The sequence below is a fragment of the Vulpes vulpes genome, chromosome 7 (genome assembly GCF_048418805.1).
Source record: "Vulpes vulpes isolate BD-2025 chromosome 7, VulVul3, whole genome shotgun sequence".
Classification (NCBI taxonomy): domain Eukaryota; kingdom Metazoa; phylum Chordata; class Mammalia; order Carnivora; family Canidae; genus Vulpes; species Vulpes vulpes.
The window spans coordinates 85,187,914-85,206,398 of record NC_132786.1 but is presented as its reverse complement, the minus strand read 5'-3'; the positions used below and the strand labels follow the sequence as shown (position 1 = coordinate 85,206,398).

The window sequence follows — 18,485 nt, the reverse complement described above, 5'->3', positions numbered from 1 at the left end:
GTTAAAAAAATTGGATGGATGGACGGACAGATAGGTTCCTGGCTTCTGCGTCCCCCTAGAGAGTCTGAATCTTTGAGGCTAGGGCTGGGCCCGAGCATGTGACTCTAAATTAAGAACAGAATTTTTGTCCTACAAGTACTTGTTAGAGAATTCAGTCATTAGCTGATCCCCCAGCACCTGCTAGAGGGTGGCATGTACTGTCAGCTATTTGAGAGAGTCAGTCCCGTGGCATTTATTTGGACCCTGTTGTCTCAGATCCCTTCCCAACTTGAAATGCTTTCCATGAGTTTTAATTTAATGTTAAGCCATAACCTTTACAAAGTATTCATATGATAAGTCTTTTAAAATAGCATTTCTATAAATTGTAACCAATTCCAACTCCACTGCTCCAGTGTCCTATATGAGAACCAATGGAACAAGGGCATACTTGAGTATAATTCCAGAAGAAAGAATTGTCCCTGGGAATGATTTTGCATACTTTCTTTAGTTGTTATCTAATGCCATAGTAACAACAATAATTTTTTTTTACCTGTTGCCTTAAACTTAGAAATAAAATCCTGTGCTTGACTTTTGTGCCATACTTTCTTTTTGTTGATTTGGTCCTAACACTTAATTTTTTTTTTCTAACACTTAATTTAGTTAATAAACTTTCTGCCTCTGTACTTTCTTTTGAAAATAACGGCTAGGAATCCCTTTTTAAAAGGAAATATTAAAGAAAAGTAAAAAGAAAAAAAAAGCCAAAATAACAAAAAACAACCTAGGGTCAGACACAGCAAAGGGATTCCACCCCTTCCTTTTCTAAGATTTTCCTTAAAAATGTAGTCATGCACTCCCACCATATTAACTAAGCACCTGACAAAAGTGTTCTGCTTATTCCGCAGTAACAAAAGTCCCAGTCTGTGATTAAAAAAAAAAAAAAGAGTAAAACCTCCATGAAATTATTTCCTATTTTACTCACGGTGGGCACAATCTGCTAAATGCAGATTTTTCCTACTTGATGTATGTATGTAGATAAATAAAGAGCGGATGACTAAGAGAAGCTCTCGGTAGTAGACCATCAGAGTTAATCCATGGCCCTTCCACAGCCCAAAGCACTGTTCAATGCCAATCATCAGGAACCTACTCTGCAGCATCCCAGCCCCTCATCCCTCCTGATGCACATTTGTTCACCTCTTCAGACTCACTGACAGCTTTCAGACTTCTCCTAAATCTAACAGAAAACAATTATAAAGATTTACTTCAAAGTAAATAAGCTGCTGCAAAGGAAGCCTGAGCCTCCTGCAAAGATTTTCTTTCCTTTGCCAGACCCATAACCCCAGGCAACTGTGCTCTCTCTGGGTGTGGTCTCTGTGCTGCTTTTGCTCCTAATACTGTGCCAGAGGCTAAGGACTTGTGGATGCATTTAGCCTGGGATGAAGCTAGTGGAAAGAGGAGCAGGTTCGTATTTCACTCTAGGCATGGCATAGCTGCCAACCCAGGGTAAGTGATGTGGTGTAAATGGCATCTATGAAGGGAATGATAGGGTGTGAGGATTAAGGAATATACTCACTTTTCATAAAGAGATTGTCAAACCTCCCACTATTTCCTCTGGTTACCAAAGCATGTGGATCTAGCCTCAATCAGCAACAGAGAATCTTAGTGTATTCGTTAGACAGTCTCACAAAGTGTTCCCTCTAATTAATTGTTTGCTTTCTGCCCTATAAAGGCGTCTGTGAGAAATTACACTTGAGGAAGAGAATGTGAGTCAGTGGCTGCCAAATACTGCTCTGATGCAAGGTCATGATCCTGGACCAGTCCGTAGAGTTCTGTTGAATTTGTCCCCATGTTTGGTGATTTATAAGATTGTCCTTTATTCTTAATAACGTGCCTCCTACATTTTTGCTGCAAATACTCTCTTTTGTTTTGTTTTTATTTTTTGTATTTTTTTAATTGGAGTTCAATTTGCCAACATAATAGCATAACACCCAGTGCTCATCCCGTCAGCACTCAGTGCCTGTCACCCAGTCACCCAACCCCCCACCCACCTCCCCTTACACTACCTCTTGTTTGTTTCCCAGAGTTAGGAGTCTCTTATGTTCTGTCACCTTCTCTGATATTTCCCACTCATTTTCTCACAAATACTCTTTTGGAATGATGGTGATATATGATAATATGATAGGAACTTCTCAAAAGAGCCTTTAATAATGTAAAAATTGGAAGCCCATCTAAGTCCATTTTTATAAGTATAAAAATAAACCAATACATGAAATCAATGTAACTATATGTCTAAAATCTATCCTACGTGCTACACATAGATTGACTTATTAAGTACTTTTATTGGGGAATAGTATACTAACCTTTGTGCTCTAGCGATTAAAAAAAATATCTGTGCTCACAGTCTATTAGGGACCAGGCAAGTAATCAGATAATTAAAAAACAGTCTTGTACATATCCCCGTTGAGGTAGTCACAGAGAGTGTTCCTCCTTTGCTTCAGGTCCATGCCTGGAAAGGGTTCATAGAGGACGTGAAGCCTGATCTGAGTTTAGACTATGAGTACAAATTAACCTGCTCAAAAAATAACAAAGGAGGAATTCTAGATAGAGGGGTCAGTCAGCTTGGACAGAAGCCCTGAGGTAGGAGAAAGCCTAGTGGATTCAATAACCTATTTCATGTGGATTTAGAGAACAGGGATCCAGAAGTGATAGTTACCAAGGAGTAAAAAACCAGACCATGTAAAGGCCTCGTATACCAGGAATAATTGTTTAGATTTTATTCCAAAGCATTAGGGACATTTGCAGAAAATAACACATGGTTGAAAGAGTAGACTGAACCCAAATGCCTCTTTTCTGCAAGTATGAACTCGGGGTGTGAGTTCATACTTGCATTGACATGGTTTTGAATTTTTGTGCTGCACTTGCATTTTATTGTGAAAATAACAGCTTTATTGAGATGTAATTCGCACACAAAACTAGAAGAGTCTGACCCTTGTATGCCAGTTCCCTCTTCTGATAATTTATTCCTTCTCCAATGAAGAGGGACAAGCAAGTAGTAGAACCAGAGTCTGGAAGTGTCCTTTGTTTTCTTTTTTATTCTACATTAGACCTTTTATTTAGTTTAACTTATTCTTTATTTTTCATCTCACTTTTTGGCCAATTGATTGCAGATATGCACAAAACAAAGAAGTGGTGTGGGGGACAGAGGGCAGGAATCATATTGTATTTTCTAAGGGCTCAGGAGTTCCCAGGCAACATGTAACATGTGAACACATTCTTTTCTAAACTGTCTTTTATTTCCTATATACACAAAATTAAGAATAAAACACATTTGTTACTTGGATAATTAGGTCAAATATGCAATCATTGGATCCATTTATCTGGTAGATATCTGGCTAAAAAAGGCAGAGTTTGGACTTATTTTTCTTTTTATCCTGTTACTTGGTTTTCAACATTGTATGTGTAAAGGCCACAGTGAATATGTTCTCCCTCAAGGCAAATTGAGTTGTTCAAATTGGAAGAAAAGACTCCTTCATAAGGAACAAAATCTGCCTGTGTAGATCAATTCTTTTTTTTTTTTTTTTTTTTTTGTGTAGATCAATTCTTAAGAGTTTGAGGCACCATGTTTTGTTAACATTGGTTGAGAGCCTCGTAGTTGGCAACACATTCCTATCTCATCTGTTTACACCTTTGAAAGTTTGAAAACATGTGGCTAAGGTCATAAAGGTAACGATCATTTTCATTTCGCTTCATAAAAATTTTAAGTTTCTTCGTGTCAGAAAGCTAACTGAAAGGAAAACAGATTATGAAAAATGTAATTTTAGCGTGTATAACATAGAGTTATTATTCACGGCCTCATACAAAATTATTTTTTTCTTTTGAAAGCCAACACATTGAAACTTACTGGCTCTACAAGAGAAACAATGAGTATACTTTTTTTTTTTTTTTTTACTTACAAGACAAATCTAATATCTCCTTCTCTCACTCAAGCATGACATTTGTAGTCTCTTTACATTTTATATATTAACTCATTGATTTCCCAGTATTCTTGAAATAAAGTTGACATATGGCATTGTACGAGTTTAAGGTGATTTCACATATGTATATGTTGCAAAACGATTACCAGAATAAGTTTAACATCTATCACCTCGTGTAGTTACAGATATTTTTTTTTAATTTTTATTTATTTATGATAGTCACACAGAGAGAAAGAGGCAGAGACATAGGCAGAGGGAGAAGCAGGCTCCATGGACCGGGAGCCCGACATGGGATTCGATCCCGGGTCTCCAGGATCGTGCCCTGGGCCAAAGGCAGGCGCTAAACCTCTGCGCCACCCAGGGATCCCTAGTTACAGATATTTTTATTGTTATAAAAACTCTAAGATCTACTCTTTTAGCAACTTTCGAATATACAATGGCTTGTGTTTTAAAACTGGTATAATGCTTTTTATTCATTCACTTGTTCTGCACATAGGCTCCCTGAAGACAGTGAGAAAGACTGGTTCAAGAAGGACCTTTAAAAGGGGCTGTTGGCTTCACATTGGAAAGCAATGGTGATCAGAACTAGGATGTAACAGGGAGATGGAACATAGTGGACAGGTGCATGTGAGAGTTCTTTCAGGGTAAATGTCAGAGACTGCTGATAGATTGAATATGTGGAAAGAAGGACAGGAGTCAAAGATGATGGTACTTGAGCATCTGGCCATGCCAATCATTGGGAGAGAAGAACATGGAAAAGGAGAAACAGGTGGAGGTGGGGTGGGGTGACAATGAGCTCAGTTCGGAACATATTAAGTTTGTGAAGCCTATGGATCATCCAAGTAGAGATGAAAGTAATTTGGCAGTATGTGTCAACTGTCATAAAAATGTTTCTACTTCTAGGCATCTCTGTAAAGATAGTAACATTAAAAAATATGCAGAGAGATAGTCTTTGCAATATTATTTATAACATCAAAAAAATTGGAAGCAACTTACATGTCCGACTCTGAAGTAATTGTTGAATAAATCATGTGCACTTAAAAAATTATATTGCCATAAATCTATAATTATGAAGACTGCACAATATGGAAAATGCTTATGACGCATTAAGGGAAAAGGCAGGGTATAAAATTATATTTTAGAGATGATTGCAATTAGGTTAAAAATATATGCATTTGAAAAACATTTTACAAGGTACATTGGAAAATGGAAATAGTTCTGTTAGTAATATAAATTAATTCTTGTTTCTATATCCCAGGTTTAATGTAATGTTTTTATATTGCTTTTATAATTTGAGGAAAAAAAATAAAAACTGTTCAAAGCACCAAAAACTCTTATGCCCACTTACCTTAACTTGAAGTGAATTAATTTAAAATCTTACTAATTATAAATGCAAATCAATGTCACATTAAAGCAAGTTAGCAGTTGTAAAAAATACTCATTTCTATATTTATATGTCACAATTATTAAGGAGATATATGGTCTTGGTTAGGCAGTTAATAAGGAAGTAGAAATTGGCTTTATGTGAAGCTTACAAGTAAGAACTCGTTTTAAATGGAATATATTTATATTCGCTGATCATCTAAATACCAATAGTTTCTCATACATACTTTTGTTCAGAACTTTTATTTTTATTTTCATCTTTAGTTTTAGCCTATTACATATTATTTGTCTCCCAAAAGCATCCTGGTTATTGAAAAAAAATTTTTCCTTCAAATGAATCTTAAGTCCAAATATATATTTGACATAAAGAACAACCAAATGAGTTTGTGTAATTAAACTCTGGCACATAGTTGTCAACTCAGAGTGTGAGTTCATACTTACATTGACATGGCTTTTAATTTTTGTGCTGCACTTCCATTTTATTTTTGAAAATAACAGCTTTATTGAGATGTAATTCATACTATACAATTCACCTACTTAAAATATATAACTCAGTGGATTTTAGCTTTTTCATAAAATGGTGCAATTGTTACCACCATCAATTTTAGAACATTTTCATCATCCCAGCACCTTCGTCCCATACCCATTGGCAGCCATGTACCGTCACCACCCCCAGCCCTAAGCAACCACTGTTTACCTGCTATCTTTATAAATTTGCCTACTCTGGGCATTTCATATGAATGGAATCACACAGTATGTGGTCTTTTGTGACTGGCTTCTTCCACTTTTCCACAATATTGTTTTCAGGATTCATTCATATTGTAGCATGTATTAGTAATTCATTTCTTTTTATGGTTGAGTGATATTCGATTGTATGGATATTCCACCTTTTATTCACTCATCAGTGAGCATTTAGACTGTGTCTACTTTTTGACTACTGTGAATAATGTTGCTATGAACATTCACAGATAAGTCTTCGAACAGACATGTTTTCATTTCTCTTAGGGTATATACTTAGGAATAGCATTGCTGGTTCATATAGTAACTCTGTATTCAACCTTTTGAGGAACTTCTAGACTGCTTTCCAAAGCAGTTGTACCATTTTGCATTGTCACCAGCAGAGTAGGAAAGTTTCAATTTCTCCACATCCTCACTGGCACTTCTTATTGTCTGATTTTTTATTATAGCCATCGTATGGAGGTAAAACAATGGTTTTGATGGTAGTTTCGATTTCTCTTGTGCTGAGGGCTAATGATCTTGGACATTTCAAGGCATTTCATGCACTTATTGGATGTTTGTATACTTTTTTGGAGAAATGTCTATTCAGAACCCTTTCCGTTTTTAAATTGGATTATTTGTCTTTTCATTTTTGAGTTTAAGAGTCCCTTATATATTGTAGATACAATTCCCTTATTAGATACATGATTTGCAGCTAATTTCTCTCATTTCATGGGTTGCCTTTTCACTTTCTTGATGGTGACCTTTGGAGCACACTATTTTTAATTTTGATAAAGTCCAACTTATCTAGTTTGTTCTGTTCTTGCTGGAACTTTTGGTGTCATATCTAAGAAACCACTGCCTAATACAAGGTCATACAAATGTATTCCTTTTTTTACCTCAGAGTTTAATAGTTTTAGGTCTTCCATTTAAGTCACTGCTCTATTTTAAGTTAATTTTCTTATATGATATGGGGTAGGGATCCAGCTTTATTCTTTTGCATGTGGATACCTGACTGTGCCAGTACCATTTGTTATAAAAACTGTTCTTTCCTCCATTGAATTATCTTGGCACTTGCTTTTTTTTTTTTTTAAAGATTTTATTTATTTATTTATAAGAGACACACAGAGAGAGAGGCAGAGACACAGGCAGAGGGAGAAGCAGGCTCTTCTTGGGGAGCCTGATGTGGGACTCCATCCTGGGACTCCAAGATCACGTCCTGAGCCAAAGGCAGACACCCAACCACTGAGCCACTCAGGCGTCCCTCTTGGCACTTGTTTACCAAATGTAAGAGTTTATTCCTAGACTTTGAATTTTATTCATTGGTCTACATGTCTGTCCTTATGCTGGATTACTATTGCTGATTGATTTGATTACTGTTGCTTTGTAAGTTTTAAAACCAGCAATTGTGAGTCTTCCAACTTTTTCTTTTTCAAGAATTTTTTGCAGTTATTTTAGGGTCCTTGAATTTCCATAAATTTTAGGGTAAGCTTGTCAGTTTCTACAAAGAGAGAGCTGGAATTTTGATGGGTTTATTTCATTTTATAAGTAGCTATAACATTGTCATTAGGAAAATAAATATTTATTTAGAGTAATTCCTAGTTTTCTCTCTTTTGATAAACCTATGAGATTCCCTTTTCTTGAGCTGCTTCAAGATTATTTAAATGCTATTATCACTATCTTCTCTTTTTGTGTGTGTGTGTGAAACTCTTATTGACTAATTAAGTAGCATTCTTTCCCCCTAATTACTAAGGTATACACCAAGAAAATAAATTTTGCTTGCCTAATTTGTGCTTACCAAGTAATAGTTTTTCTCTTGGATTAACTTCTTGAATAAAAGAGTGAGAGACCTTGTATAGTAGGAGACCTAACAGTAGGAGTCTGTGCAGTAGAAACTTGGGTAAAATAGCTAAGTGCCTAAAGCTCCATACCTCCAGAGATGTAATTTCACAATCTTATTAAAATGAGATCAAGTGAGATTTATTACCTGCAATTATTTATTAGTTTGGTGATAGTGTTATTTCTAAATAATTTACTTTAAGAGTAATTTTTAAATGTAAACAATCTACCAAACATAGTAATCACGGTATGTCAGACACATGCTTACTTTGAATTAAAATAAATTGAGTGAAAAAAAATTTTTTAGAAATTAACATAGAATTAAGAGAGTGTCTGGAACACCAAAGCACTCAGTAAATATTGGTTAAATAAAGGAAAGAATGGAAGGCAGCTCCTCCATGAATCACTGCTTTTAAAGCCCAGGCCCCTACCTTAGGGATGATTCTAGATAATCCCTCAATTCAAAAGGATAAATCCTGCTTTCAGGGTAGATTGTTTTTCAGTGTTTCCAATTTTCTCAAAGGATAACCTGAGAGTTTCACATTTTTGCAGCGTTTATGTCATGGTTGGTGCCGATGTACCGTTTTCTTCTTGTTTACGAGAAGTTGAAAATCCACAGAATCAATTGAGATGCAGTCAAGAAATGGAGCCTGTGATAACATGTGATAAAAAATTTCGTACTCAATTTTACATTGACTGGTGCAAAATCTCATTGGTGAGTTTTTATTTTACTGTGTTTTTGTAAATGTACTTAGAAGTGATGTGGCTGGAGAGAACATTTGACTAAAACCTGAATTGCTTTTAGGAACAAATCCTGGGTTTACTTTGTTAACGCTATGGACTTTCCTTGACTTTAAGGATTTGGCAAGCTTGTTGACAGTGCATCCATTTAGAAAAGAGTATCTCCACTTTTGTCCTCAGTCTACCCTTGATCAGTTGCTGGGGCTGCATTAGCTTGGCAGGTGGTCCAGATGACCCCCCACCCTCGGACATCCAGGTGGCTGCTAAGCCAAGATAGATTATGGAATCAGTGTGACATATGGAGAAAGTCTCAGATATGCTGCCATTACCCACTTTGGAAGGAGAGACTGGGGTACAATAATAAATCTGAAAATAAAGCAATATGGTGCTACGGGTCAGTGTCCTAAAATTTCAAATTGTAGGGAAAGTTCAAGGAATAAGAAAAAATTCCAGTGAGCAAAATTAGAATCTTACCCAGGGCCCCATAAATATTAACTATTTCTTTCTAAATATCCTTTGTAATTAGGATGCTAAAAGACTTAAGAAAATGTAGGTAAGGCTTCATCTATCAAATTTATATTATTTTTTGATCTTGCTTTCTGGAAGATCGGTAAGTTGTTTTACTTTTTAGTGACCTTTAGATTTAGCTTCTGTCACCTCTTGATGATTGGTGGTGAGTGAATTAGATCTAAGTTTAAAGTTGACATTTGAACAAAGTTATTGACACATAAACACAACTGTCATTTCATGTCTTAGAGAACCAACTGCAGGCAACTTTCCCGGATGCAGTACAGAAGAACATAGTATTCACGTCGCAGCACTCAGCACCTGTGACCCTTGGCCCTAGACTCTCCTTTTTATGGGACTGTGTCTTAGGAAAATAATTTTCTTTCTTTGTCTTCTTAAATCAAGTAAAATTATTAAGCTTCTATGGTTTATGTGTGTTATACATAAATGTTGAATTTGCAAAGCTTAATATTTCAGTCATGGTGGTAATCGTACAAGGATGCCAAAGACTGAATGGCTGCAATCATAACTTGAGTAGGTACCTGTAACCAGAGGCAGTAGACAGTGGGCCCTAACAACGCCATTTTACTTGTGTTTGTGCTAAAAGTTGTTGATGTTTAGGAATATTACCTCATTTCTAAAGTTTTAAAAATTGACCTATGTTTTGAAGTTTTTAGTTTCTGTGGTGAGATTTTGTAAATGGAAAGATGGGGATTTTCATTTTTTATTTTACGTGTATTTACTTATGTGTCACATCTTACCACAGAAGATATCGGGGGCTTAAATAAAATAGTGAAAACAATAAATGTAATAAATAAAATACAAAAGAAATAGAAGATCAGGACCTGAACTTAAAAAAAAAAAATAGGCCCAAGGTCAAGTTTGACAACAAGCTTCCTAATAGGTCCATGATCAAGAGAAGAAATTCATCAGTTACTCAATTCTCCTTTTTAAAGGAAGCAGACCATCAATTCCTTGGCAGACAGTAAAGATTTTACTAGCACTGTAGTCTTGACAAAATTCTTCAAGTGTTTTGTTTTGTTTTGTTTTGTTTTCTGGAGAATATATTGAGAAATGCCACAAATCATTCTCCCCAATGTATTTTGGCGGGAGGGTAAGGGTGGGGGGGCAAATGTAGTGAGAAGTTTCACATGGCTATTTTTATACCATCCTTCAATAAAAACTGCAACATAATTAAATGCAACTCAGTGAAAGCAGTTCAGTGAATGTGGAGGTAAATGGATATAGTGCAAATGCACATTTTTTTGATTCTCGAATAGAATTTAGTAAAACTCTAGTGTTGGATGAGTTACATGTTCCTTAGGCTGTCTTTCCTCAAAATTCTGTCAGCTTGATCAAAGAAAGATCAAGGTTATAATCATTTAGAAATTATCTCTCATTTTATTTTTCTTTTCTCTTTCACTAACCTTAGAAACCACACCCACATACCTGGTTGTCAGCCAGTTCATGGTTTGTTAGCATCTGCACTAGAAGTTGGTCCCTAGGAAACAAGAAAGGTACATAGTAGTATGAAAGTCTTCTGCTTCAAAGAAGGAACTGTGAAGAGCCCCCACAGACACACACCTTTATTATGCATGAATTCATGTACATATGTCTGTATGTTGTGGAAAGGGCATAGAAAGTAGGCCAACATAAACCCTTTAATCTGTTATTTTTGTTCATTACTTCTTCCTAGCTCCCATAAACAATTGCAAGTTCAAGATGATAATGTAATTAGAAAAGATTCCTTGTTAAAAATGTGTCAAAAAAAGTTTTGGTATGTCTGGGTCTTAAACTCGAAATGTTTGCAGCTATTAATTTGATGTATAATTGTCTTCTTTTGTATCAGGTCGATAAAACAAAGCAAGTGTCCACCTATCAGGAAGTGATTCGAGGAGAGGGGATCTTACCTGATGGTGGAGAGTACAAACCCCCTTCTGATTCTTTGAAAAGCAGAGACTATTACACGGATTTCCTAATTACACTGGCTGTGCCCTCGGCAGTAGCACTGGTCCTTTTTCTAATACTTGCTTATATCATGTGCTGCCGACGGGAAGGAGTGTGAGTACTTTAAAACACTAATAAAAAATTATCAAGCCTACTAGGATAACAACATATAAGATTCCATTAAAAGCCAAGTTTCATTTGGTTCATAAGATACTTTATAAATTAATTGAAATTGTGTTCAAGTCAAACTACAGTACTTTATTCCTTTAAAATGAATTAAAATAGTTTTGAGTCTAGTAAATCAAATTAGAGATATAATTACTTTATTCAACAATTATTAAGGCTAGATGTAAATTCATGCTGGCAAAACAGCCCCAAGAATAACAGAGGCTAGCTCTCTTGGTTATATAAGCCATTTTGTACAGAGGCTATGGAATCTATTGATATGGTAATTGCACTTTAAATAAATAGTCTTAGTTTGATCAGAAGTGGTGGTCAGAATTCTTCTCAAAATTGTTCTGTCAAACGGGTGACATAATCTACATGTTTAAAAGATATGTATATATACATATAAACCTAGGAGTAAATTAATGACATGAGTATAATTTGAGTAATGAGTGTTCACTTCAGGAATAGTTAGCACTTTCAGGACATCTATGTCAATTAAAATAATCTCCCAAGATTATCTGGAAGTCAGAGCAACAAAGCAAAGGATAAAAAATTAATAAAGCAGCAAGTAACAAATTCTTTCATTTTTACATGTAGCTTGATTTCATTATGTCATAGAATTTATTTCCAAGAGCTTGATTCTTAATATCCATTTTTTTTCCATTTTTCTGTGTGTTTCTCATCAGTATTCCATCTCTGTATGTGTACTCATCCAAGTAATGTCATAAACCTGGTGGCAAATGCTGCCTGGTTGCATTTAATAGTAACAATGTCAGCATTTCCACATCATGCAAGATCCCATGAGCATATAGTCTTAATGTTTCAAATATCAATGCTATTATTTAATTCATAAATTTTGTTTTGTTTCTAGGGAAAAGAGAAACATGCAAACACCAGAGTAAGTGTCTTCTTTCCTGTTATTTTCTTTATCATGTTTTTTCACTTCTCAGTTGCTTATCATGCTGCATACATGTGTGTCATGCTTTTACTTTGTCATTCATCATCTTTCATAGTTTATTTCATAAATGTGAAAGCTGCTTTCTAAATAGATATTTAGGAGGGATAGAGACTAAAAATAAAAAGGGTTTGAAAATAAGATTACATAGATAAAAATTAAACCTAAAATTTCAGATTCAGAATATTAACTTGCCATTTATATGATGTGATTTCCCAATCTGCATTTCTATAAACCAGAGAACAGATGAAAAGACCTTTCATACACGTTTTCCTGAATCTACAGTAATAACCTACCATAAAATGAAACTTCTGTGAGTATTTATAAATGCCCCATCAGAAGAAACAATGTAAAAGCTATGGTAGTTTAATCTTAATTGTAGAAATTAAATAGAATACTAGTTTGTTTCTTAGGGCTGAAATATTAACACAATGCTTTATAGCTTAGTTTCATGCAAGACACACTTATTTAAAAATTGGTTTACGATGTTCAGTTTTGCTGTGTTAAAAGCATGTGAAATATATCTTTTTCAGAGATAATTTGTAGAGTGCCCAAAGTGGAATGATGTCTTATTTTAAAAAGGAAAAAAAATTACAACATTTTCAAATTTGATGACCCACTGGGCTAATATTTGATTTTAAATATATGTTGTTTTATTTCTTTTCCATCTAGCATCCAGCTGGTTCATCATAGTGCTATTCAGAAATCTACCAAAGAACTCCGTGACATGTCCAAGAATAGAGAGATAGCATGGCCTCTGTCAACGCTACCTGTGTTTCACCCCGTAACTGGGGAGATCATACCTCCTCTGCACACAGACAGTTATGAGAGCACGAATATGCCACTGATGCAAACACAGCAGTAAGTTTCCATGTGGTCCTGTCATTATTAATATGCATGAATATATCTACTTAATTTCCATAAAGACTAGACCTTTTCATTATTGCTTTTGTTTGTTTACAACTCTAAGAGAAAATACCAAAAGGACATTGACAGGGTGGATCTCAACCTGGTGGTGCTGACCCAAACATAAAGGATTACTTTCAGGAAATGCATTTTTTTTCTTCACTAATTGAAACAAGATGACATTCACCTTAATATTTAAGATATTGACACTGCTAATAAACTAACATGTGTTCTCAAAGATGAGTTAATTGTGAAAGAGAGAAGCATATCCTAAACCATAACAAATTGATTCTTTTTTAGAGCTATTATTAGAATTATTTGGTTCTTTTAACCTATTTTTTTAATGTTATTACCACACATCTATTTAATCTAATTTTTGTGCCTCAGGATAAAAGGTTTTTATGTTATTTTTTGTGATCTGCTAATATATCAAAATGAGTAGTTCCAATTTTGACTATAAATACAATTTATTAGTGCCAACCTTTGTAATATTGGAAGGACTATGATCAGAAAGTCTGGAAGAAGCCTACCTATGGGAGGCAGAGGGTTGAGGAATTTGCCCAGTTGCTCTTTGAGAACCCACATTATATGCCTAGAAGCTCAATTTTGATATAAAAGAATTGTAGGTAAAATTGTCATTTATTTTTTAGAACATGGCTCTTTATTTTTTCTTCTTTTAATCAAATGTTAAAATGGGATAAATTTAGTTTCCCAAGGAAGTCACAGATTTGTTTTTGAGATCCTCCTCTTTTTCACTTTGCTTTTGTAAATATGATGGATATAGAGAAAAATCTACCTCACCCCACCCTCACCACATAAAGGGTATAATATAATAACCTCTTACTGATTAAAGATTTCTCTGGGAACCATAATGGATGCAAAATTTACCCATTGCAAATGCTTATTTTGTAACCATGCAAAATGTATGTAGTAATTTGGAGATTAAACAGTAATTAATACGAATAGTATAGACTCAATAAATTTGTTCAAAATACTTCAGAAATCTGAAAATATTGTATTAAACTTTTCTAACATTATTTGCTTACTGTTGAATAGGCTAAGATATGTGTTTATGTGGGCATGTATGTATAAGTAATTGAAGTCTGATTGACAGTGGAGAAAATTGCATACATTTAAAATTTTGAGTTTTGGAAACATTTGATCAAGGATGTGAATTTTTTTTTAAGATTTTATTTATTTATTCATGAGAAACACACAGAGAGAGGCAGAGACATAGGCAGGGGGAGAAGCAGGCACCCTTTGGTGAACCTGATACAGGACTCGATCCCAGGACCCCAGGATCACAACGTGTGCCAAAGGCAACTGCTCAACCACTGAGCCACCCAGGCAGCCCAGGGATGTGAATATTGAAGTCACACAAAATTTAGTTTTATGCAATGGAAAGGATAGATTTCTTTGTTCTCTGATGGTTAGTGGGACATCCTAAAAAACTTACTTCACCAGTATTAGATACAGATGAAAAAAATTAGTATATTTCAAGAATATTATAGTAGCTCGTGATTTAACAATCTCTCATACTTTTTTTAGATGAAAATATGAACAGCCTTACCATTCATTTCCAAATGGAAAGAATTTTTAAATCTTTTAAGGCTACCCAAGAGTGCTAGTGAAATATGGGTATATATTCTTCAAATGTTGATATATATTCTCAAAAGCGAAATTGTCAAATACACTTGAGAAACAGTTTTTTTGTTTGTTTGTTTTAAAACTACAAGAGTTCTCAGAGGCCTTGAGTGTATTGATATGCTTCATGAATCTATGGAAATAGGCCAGAAGAGGTAACCCTTCAAAGAACACAGTCCAAGAAATGCTTCTGTTGACAAAATAACAATGCTATCAAATTTTGGAATAGAGAAATAGTCATTATAATGAGTAGGGGAGCTTAAATATCTTTGTAAATCCATAAAACTCTGTTGCTAGGGAAATTGAAGGAAGAGAGAAAAGCTATGTCATTTAGAGATGCTTTCTGACCATATCATGTATGTTGAGAATAAGTAGCTCCTTAAAAATTATTTTGATTTTCTGTGGTTAGAGTTTTGCAGTGTTTCTACCCCTATTATAAACACAACAAAATTTTCTATTTAGTTTACAATGAAATACATCTTCCTGGTCCTTCCATCACCCCATCAGCTGTCATTATGTTGATCAGATCTCTCTATTTGCAAATGCAATAGGTTATTCTATTGAACTTGTGACAATTTGACCATATATGTATTTTTAAGTCCAGAAAACCTTCACATTATTCAGATTTCTGCTAATGGAAAAACTCCATTAACTAGCACTTCTATATAAATAGGGTAGATAGATAATTGATGATGTGCACAATGATTATTCTGAGGCACTGCGAGTTCGTCAAGTACGTCTGACTCATCAGAGGGAAATTAAATTACATTCGGTGTAGTTTCAGTGTTGAGTGTATATTATCTTTCTTTTATTCTTGGAAATGGATAATATGTGCACTGTCTCTATGGTAACTCCCTATAAGCCAGAATATGTGATTAACCTCATTTTCCAACATGCCAGATAATAGGGAGATTCATTGTATCAGGTTCGTCACAGCTGTCCTTTACGCAAATTCATCTTTTACTCTTACCTTAAAAGCATGGCCCTATTTTTTAAAGTTTTATTTCAGCACCAAGTGCATGCATATGTATTTTGGTCATTTGGATTGAATTGAATTCTCCACATTAAAATGAGATACTCTATTTGATGAGGCATTACAGTACTTGATAACCAAGTCCATGCTTGGCGAATGCTGCCTGGTGTTTGTTAATTAACCCTTCCTAAAAGGGCACGCATTTCATTTTCCGATATTCATCCTAACCCTACCGATTTTGTCATTCATATATAATTTGGCTAGCTATAGGATTTCATGTTTATTCTTCAGACTTGACACTGGAAATATTCAAGCATAAGGACATGGCTGAAAGTGGACTTTGGCTTCTAAGTGAGACTCAAGAACATTCAAAGCTTTCCTTAAGAGCTGTGTGGAAATTTGCCTGGGTCTTTTAAAGAAGTCAGTCTAGAAGGTCTAGAGAAACTTCTAACAACGCCAGGTAGAGAACTCATAACAGTTCTATGACAAGGGGCTGCCACCATTATTTGTCAGTTTCACAGTAATATTTTCTTTTTTGGTATAGTGCTTCACAGGGCTACACACTGGTACCATGCAGTAGACAGTAAAAGAAATGTCTGATCATTTGTGGATGATAAAATTGAGACATGGATAAGAGATAAAGCTAAATTAGGTTAAAGCTGAGATTAGATTATTTGCCTATCTTGATTCAAGTCAAAGATAATGTAGCCATTGAACTCAGAAGGATCTCTGATCCAGGTTACAGGCAAGGGATGGAGCAGGTAGTGGCAAGGGAAGCTGCAGAGAGAGTAGGAGTTGGAGCAAGCTCAGAAAGGACGATTTCATTTTGTATTTCATTTCTACATTCCAGGGTAAAGAGACAGTATCAAAGGCTGTTAAAACAATCACATAATATAGAAATGTAGGGTCAGTTTAGCTTGATCTTTGCTAATGTATTTGTTAATAACTGTTTTATTTTGGAATGATTTTCAAGGTTCAGAACGTTGTAAAGATAACACAGAGAGTTTCCAGAGATCCCTTACCCAGTTTCCCCATAGTACATTGGTCACAACTAAGAAAATAGCATTGGTGCTTTACTATTAAGCAGACTTCAGATTTTTTAAATTTAATTTAATAATTTGAGATTTCATTAGTTTTATTTTTAAAGATTTTATTTGTTTGAGAGAGAGGGAGGGAGAGACAGCATGAGTGGGAGGGGCAGAGAATGAGAGAGAGAGGGAGAGACTCTCAAGCAGACTCCGTGCAGAATGTAGAGCCTGATGCAGGCTTGATCCCAGGACCCTGATATCATAACCTGAGCCAAAACCAAGAGTCAGATGTTTAGCTGACTGTGCCACACAGGTGCCCCGGATTTTATAGTTTTTTCCCCCTAATGTCCTTCTTCTGTTCCAGGACTCTGTCGGGGACACTCTGTCGAGGCATGTCTCTTTCCTCTGATCTGGGCAGATTTTTAGACCTTCCTCAGTTCCCATGACCTTGACAGTCTTGAAGAGTAGTAGTCACACATTCTGTAGAATGTTCCCTGCCCCCTAATACAGTCAGACTTTTTGCATCTGTACTTAATCAGTGATCTTTGCAGTTCAGTGAATACATGTTACCATTAACAATAAGAAAAACTTGTCTCTTTAGGTCCTGTCCCCTTATTACCAATCATTGCTGGAGATTACATTATAGAATAATTCCTTTTTATAATTTATTTATTTATTTATTTATTTATTTATTTATTTATAGTACACACAATTGGTGGGGGGGTGGGGGAGGGAGAGGCAGAGGAAGAGGGAAAGAGAATTTTAAGCAGATTCCACACCCAGCAGGACTCCATCTCACAACCTTCTCAGATCATGACCTGAGTAGAAATCGAGTTGGATGCTTAACCGACTGAGCTACCAAGGTGCCCATAAAGTAATTCCTACAAGTAAATTTGCTTTGTCCAAAGAGTCATCATTGTGATTAGGGTTATGTTTTTGACCAAAGATTTAACTTAAAATATATTACAGATTGACTGATGTACCTTGAAAACAAACCTTTGATATGATTTACATGCAGAAAATCAAACTCCAAATTATAGCATTTTAGGTCCTAAAAGGTATGTTGAGAGAGAGAGGCTAGCCTGGTTCTGTCCAAAGTTGCAGATCACAGTCACCTGAGTAGCTTCTACAATGCAGATCCCAGAGCTATCATTCTGTGGATTTGGAATCTGCTGGATATTGTGAGTTAGGTGGATCAGGAAAAAGGATTGAGAATTCCTGAATAAAATAATTAAAGGAACTAGGTTTCAGGTTTTGGAAGAGCCACCTTGGTATTTCTTTTGGGGGTAGAGGTGGGGACGATGTTGTTATTTACACCCTTCCACTTAGAGTTCTAAAAGGGGGAACAGTTTCTCCTTATTCCTCCCTAAGAGGTATGTACAAAAGAAAAATGTGAAAGGGGAGCAGTCCAGGTGCTTGATCTAGAGTGTTGGGACGATTTGTGGGTTTATACTTACCAGCTTCAAGACTTTTCACACCTCCTTCAGCTGCCTGAGAAAAATGGTGTAGAGAAGTGAGAGATGAGTACTGATTAGTCCTAAATGAGCTAGAGAAATGCTGAACCTCAAAAAACTAAAAACTACAGGGAAACTTTAATTTTGCACTTTTATGGGAGACATTGCTGGAGGACTTCAGATATTCAATTCTCTAAAATAGAATTTATTCTAAAATTTGTAATGTATTATGTGTTTCTTTTGGGGGTAGATCTGCTTCCTTATTACTCTTTT

At 35.4% G+C, this 18,485-nt stretch overlaps 1 protein-coding gene across 8 annotated transcripts in view; it reads left to right on the top strand.

The window, feature by feature from the left end:
• Nucleotides 1–18,485, top strand: part of SGCE (sarcoglycan epsilon) — a 69,163-nt gene that overhangs the window by 42,901 nt on the left and 7,777 nt on the right. For 4 of the 8 annotated variants that reach the window (XM_072764291.1, XM_026003780.2, XM_026003775.2 and 1 more), the window contains 4 exons: nt 8,442–8,604; nt 10,987–11,198; nt 12,124–12,150; nt 12,880–13,068. In XM_072764291.1, the coding sequence (XP_072620392.1) occupies nt 8,442–8,604; nt 10,987–11,198; nt 12,124–12,150; nt 12,880–13,068 (591 nt within the window). Of the gene's footprint in view, nt 1–8,441; nt 8,605–10,986; nt 11,199–12,123; nt 12,151–12,446; nt 12,521–12,879; nt 13,069–18,485 lie in introns of all 8 variants that reach the window. The other 4 variants (XM_026003781.2, XM_026003776.2, XM_026003779.2 and 1 more) reach the window with 2 other exon arrangements.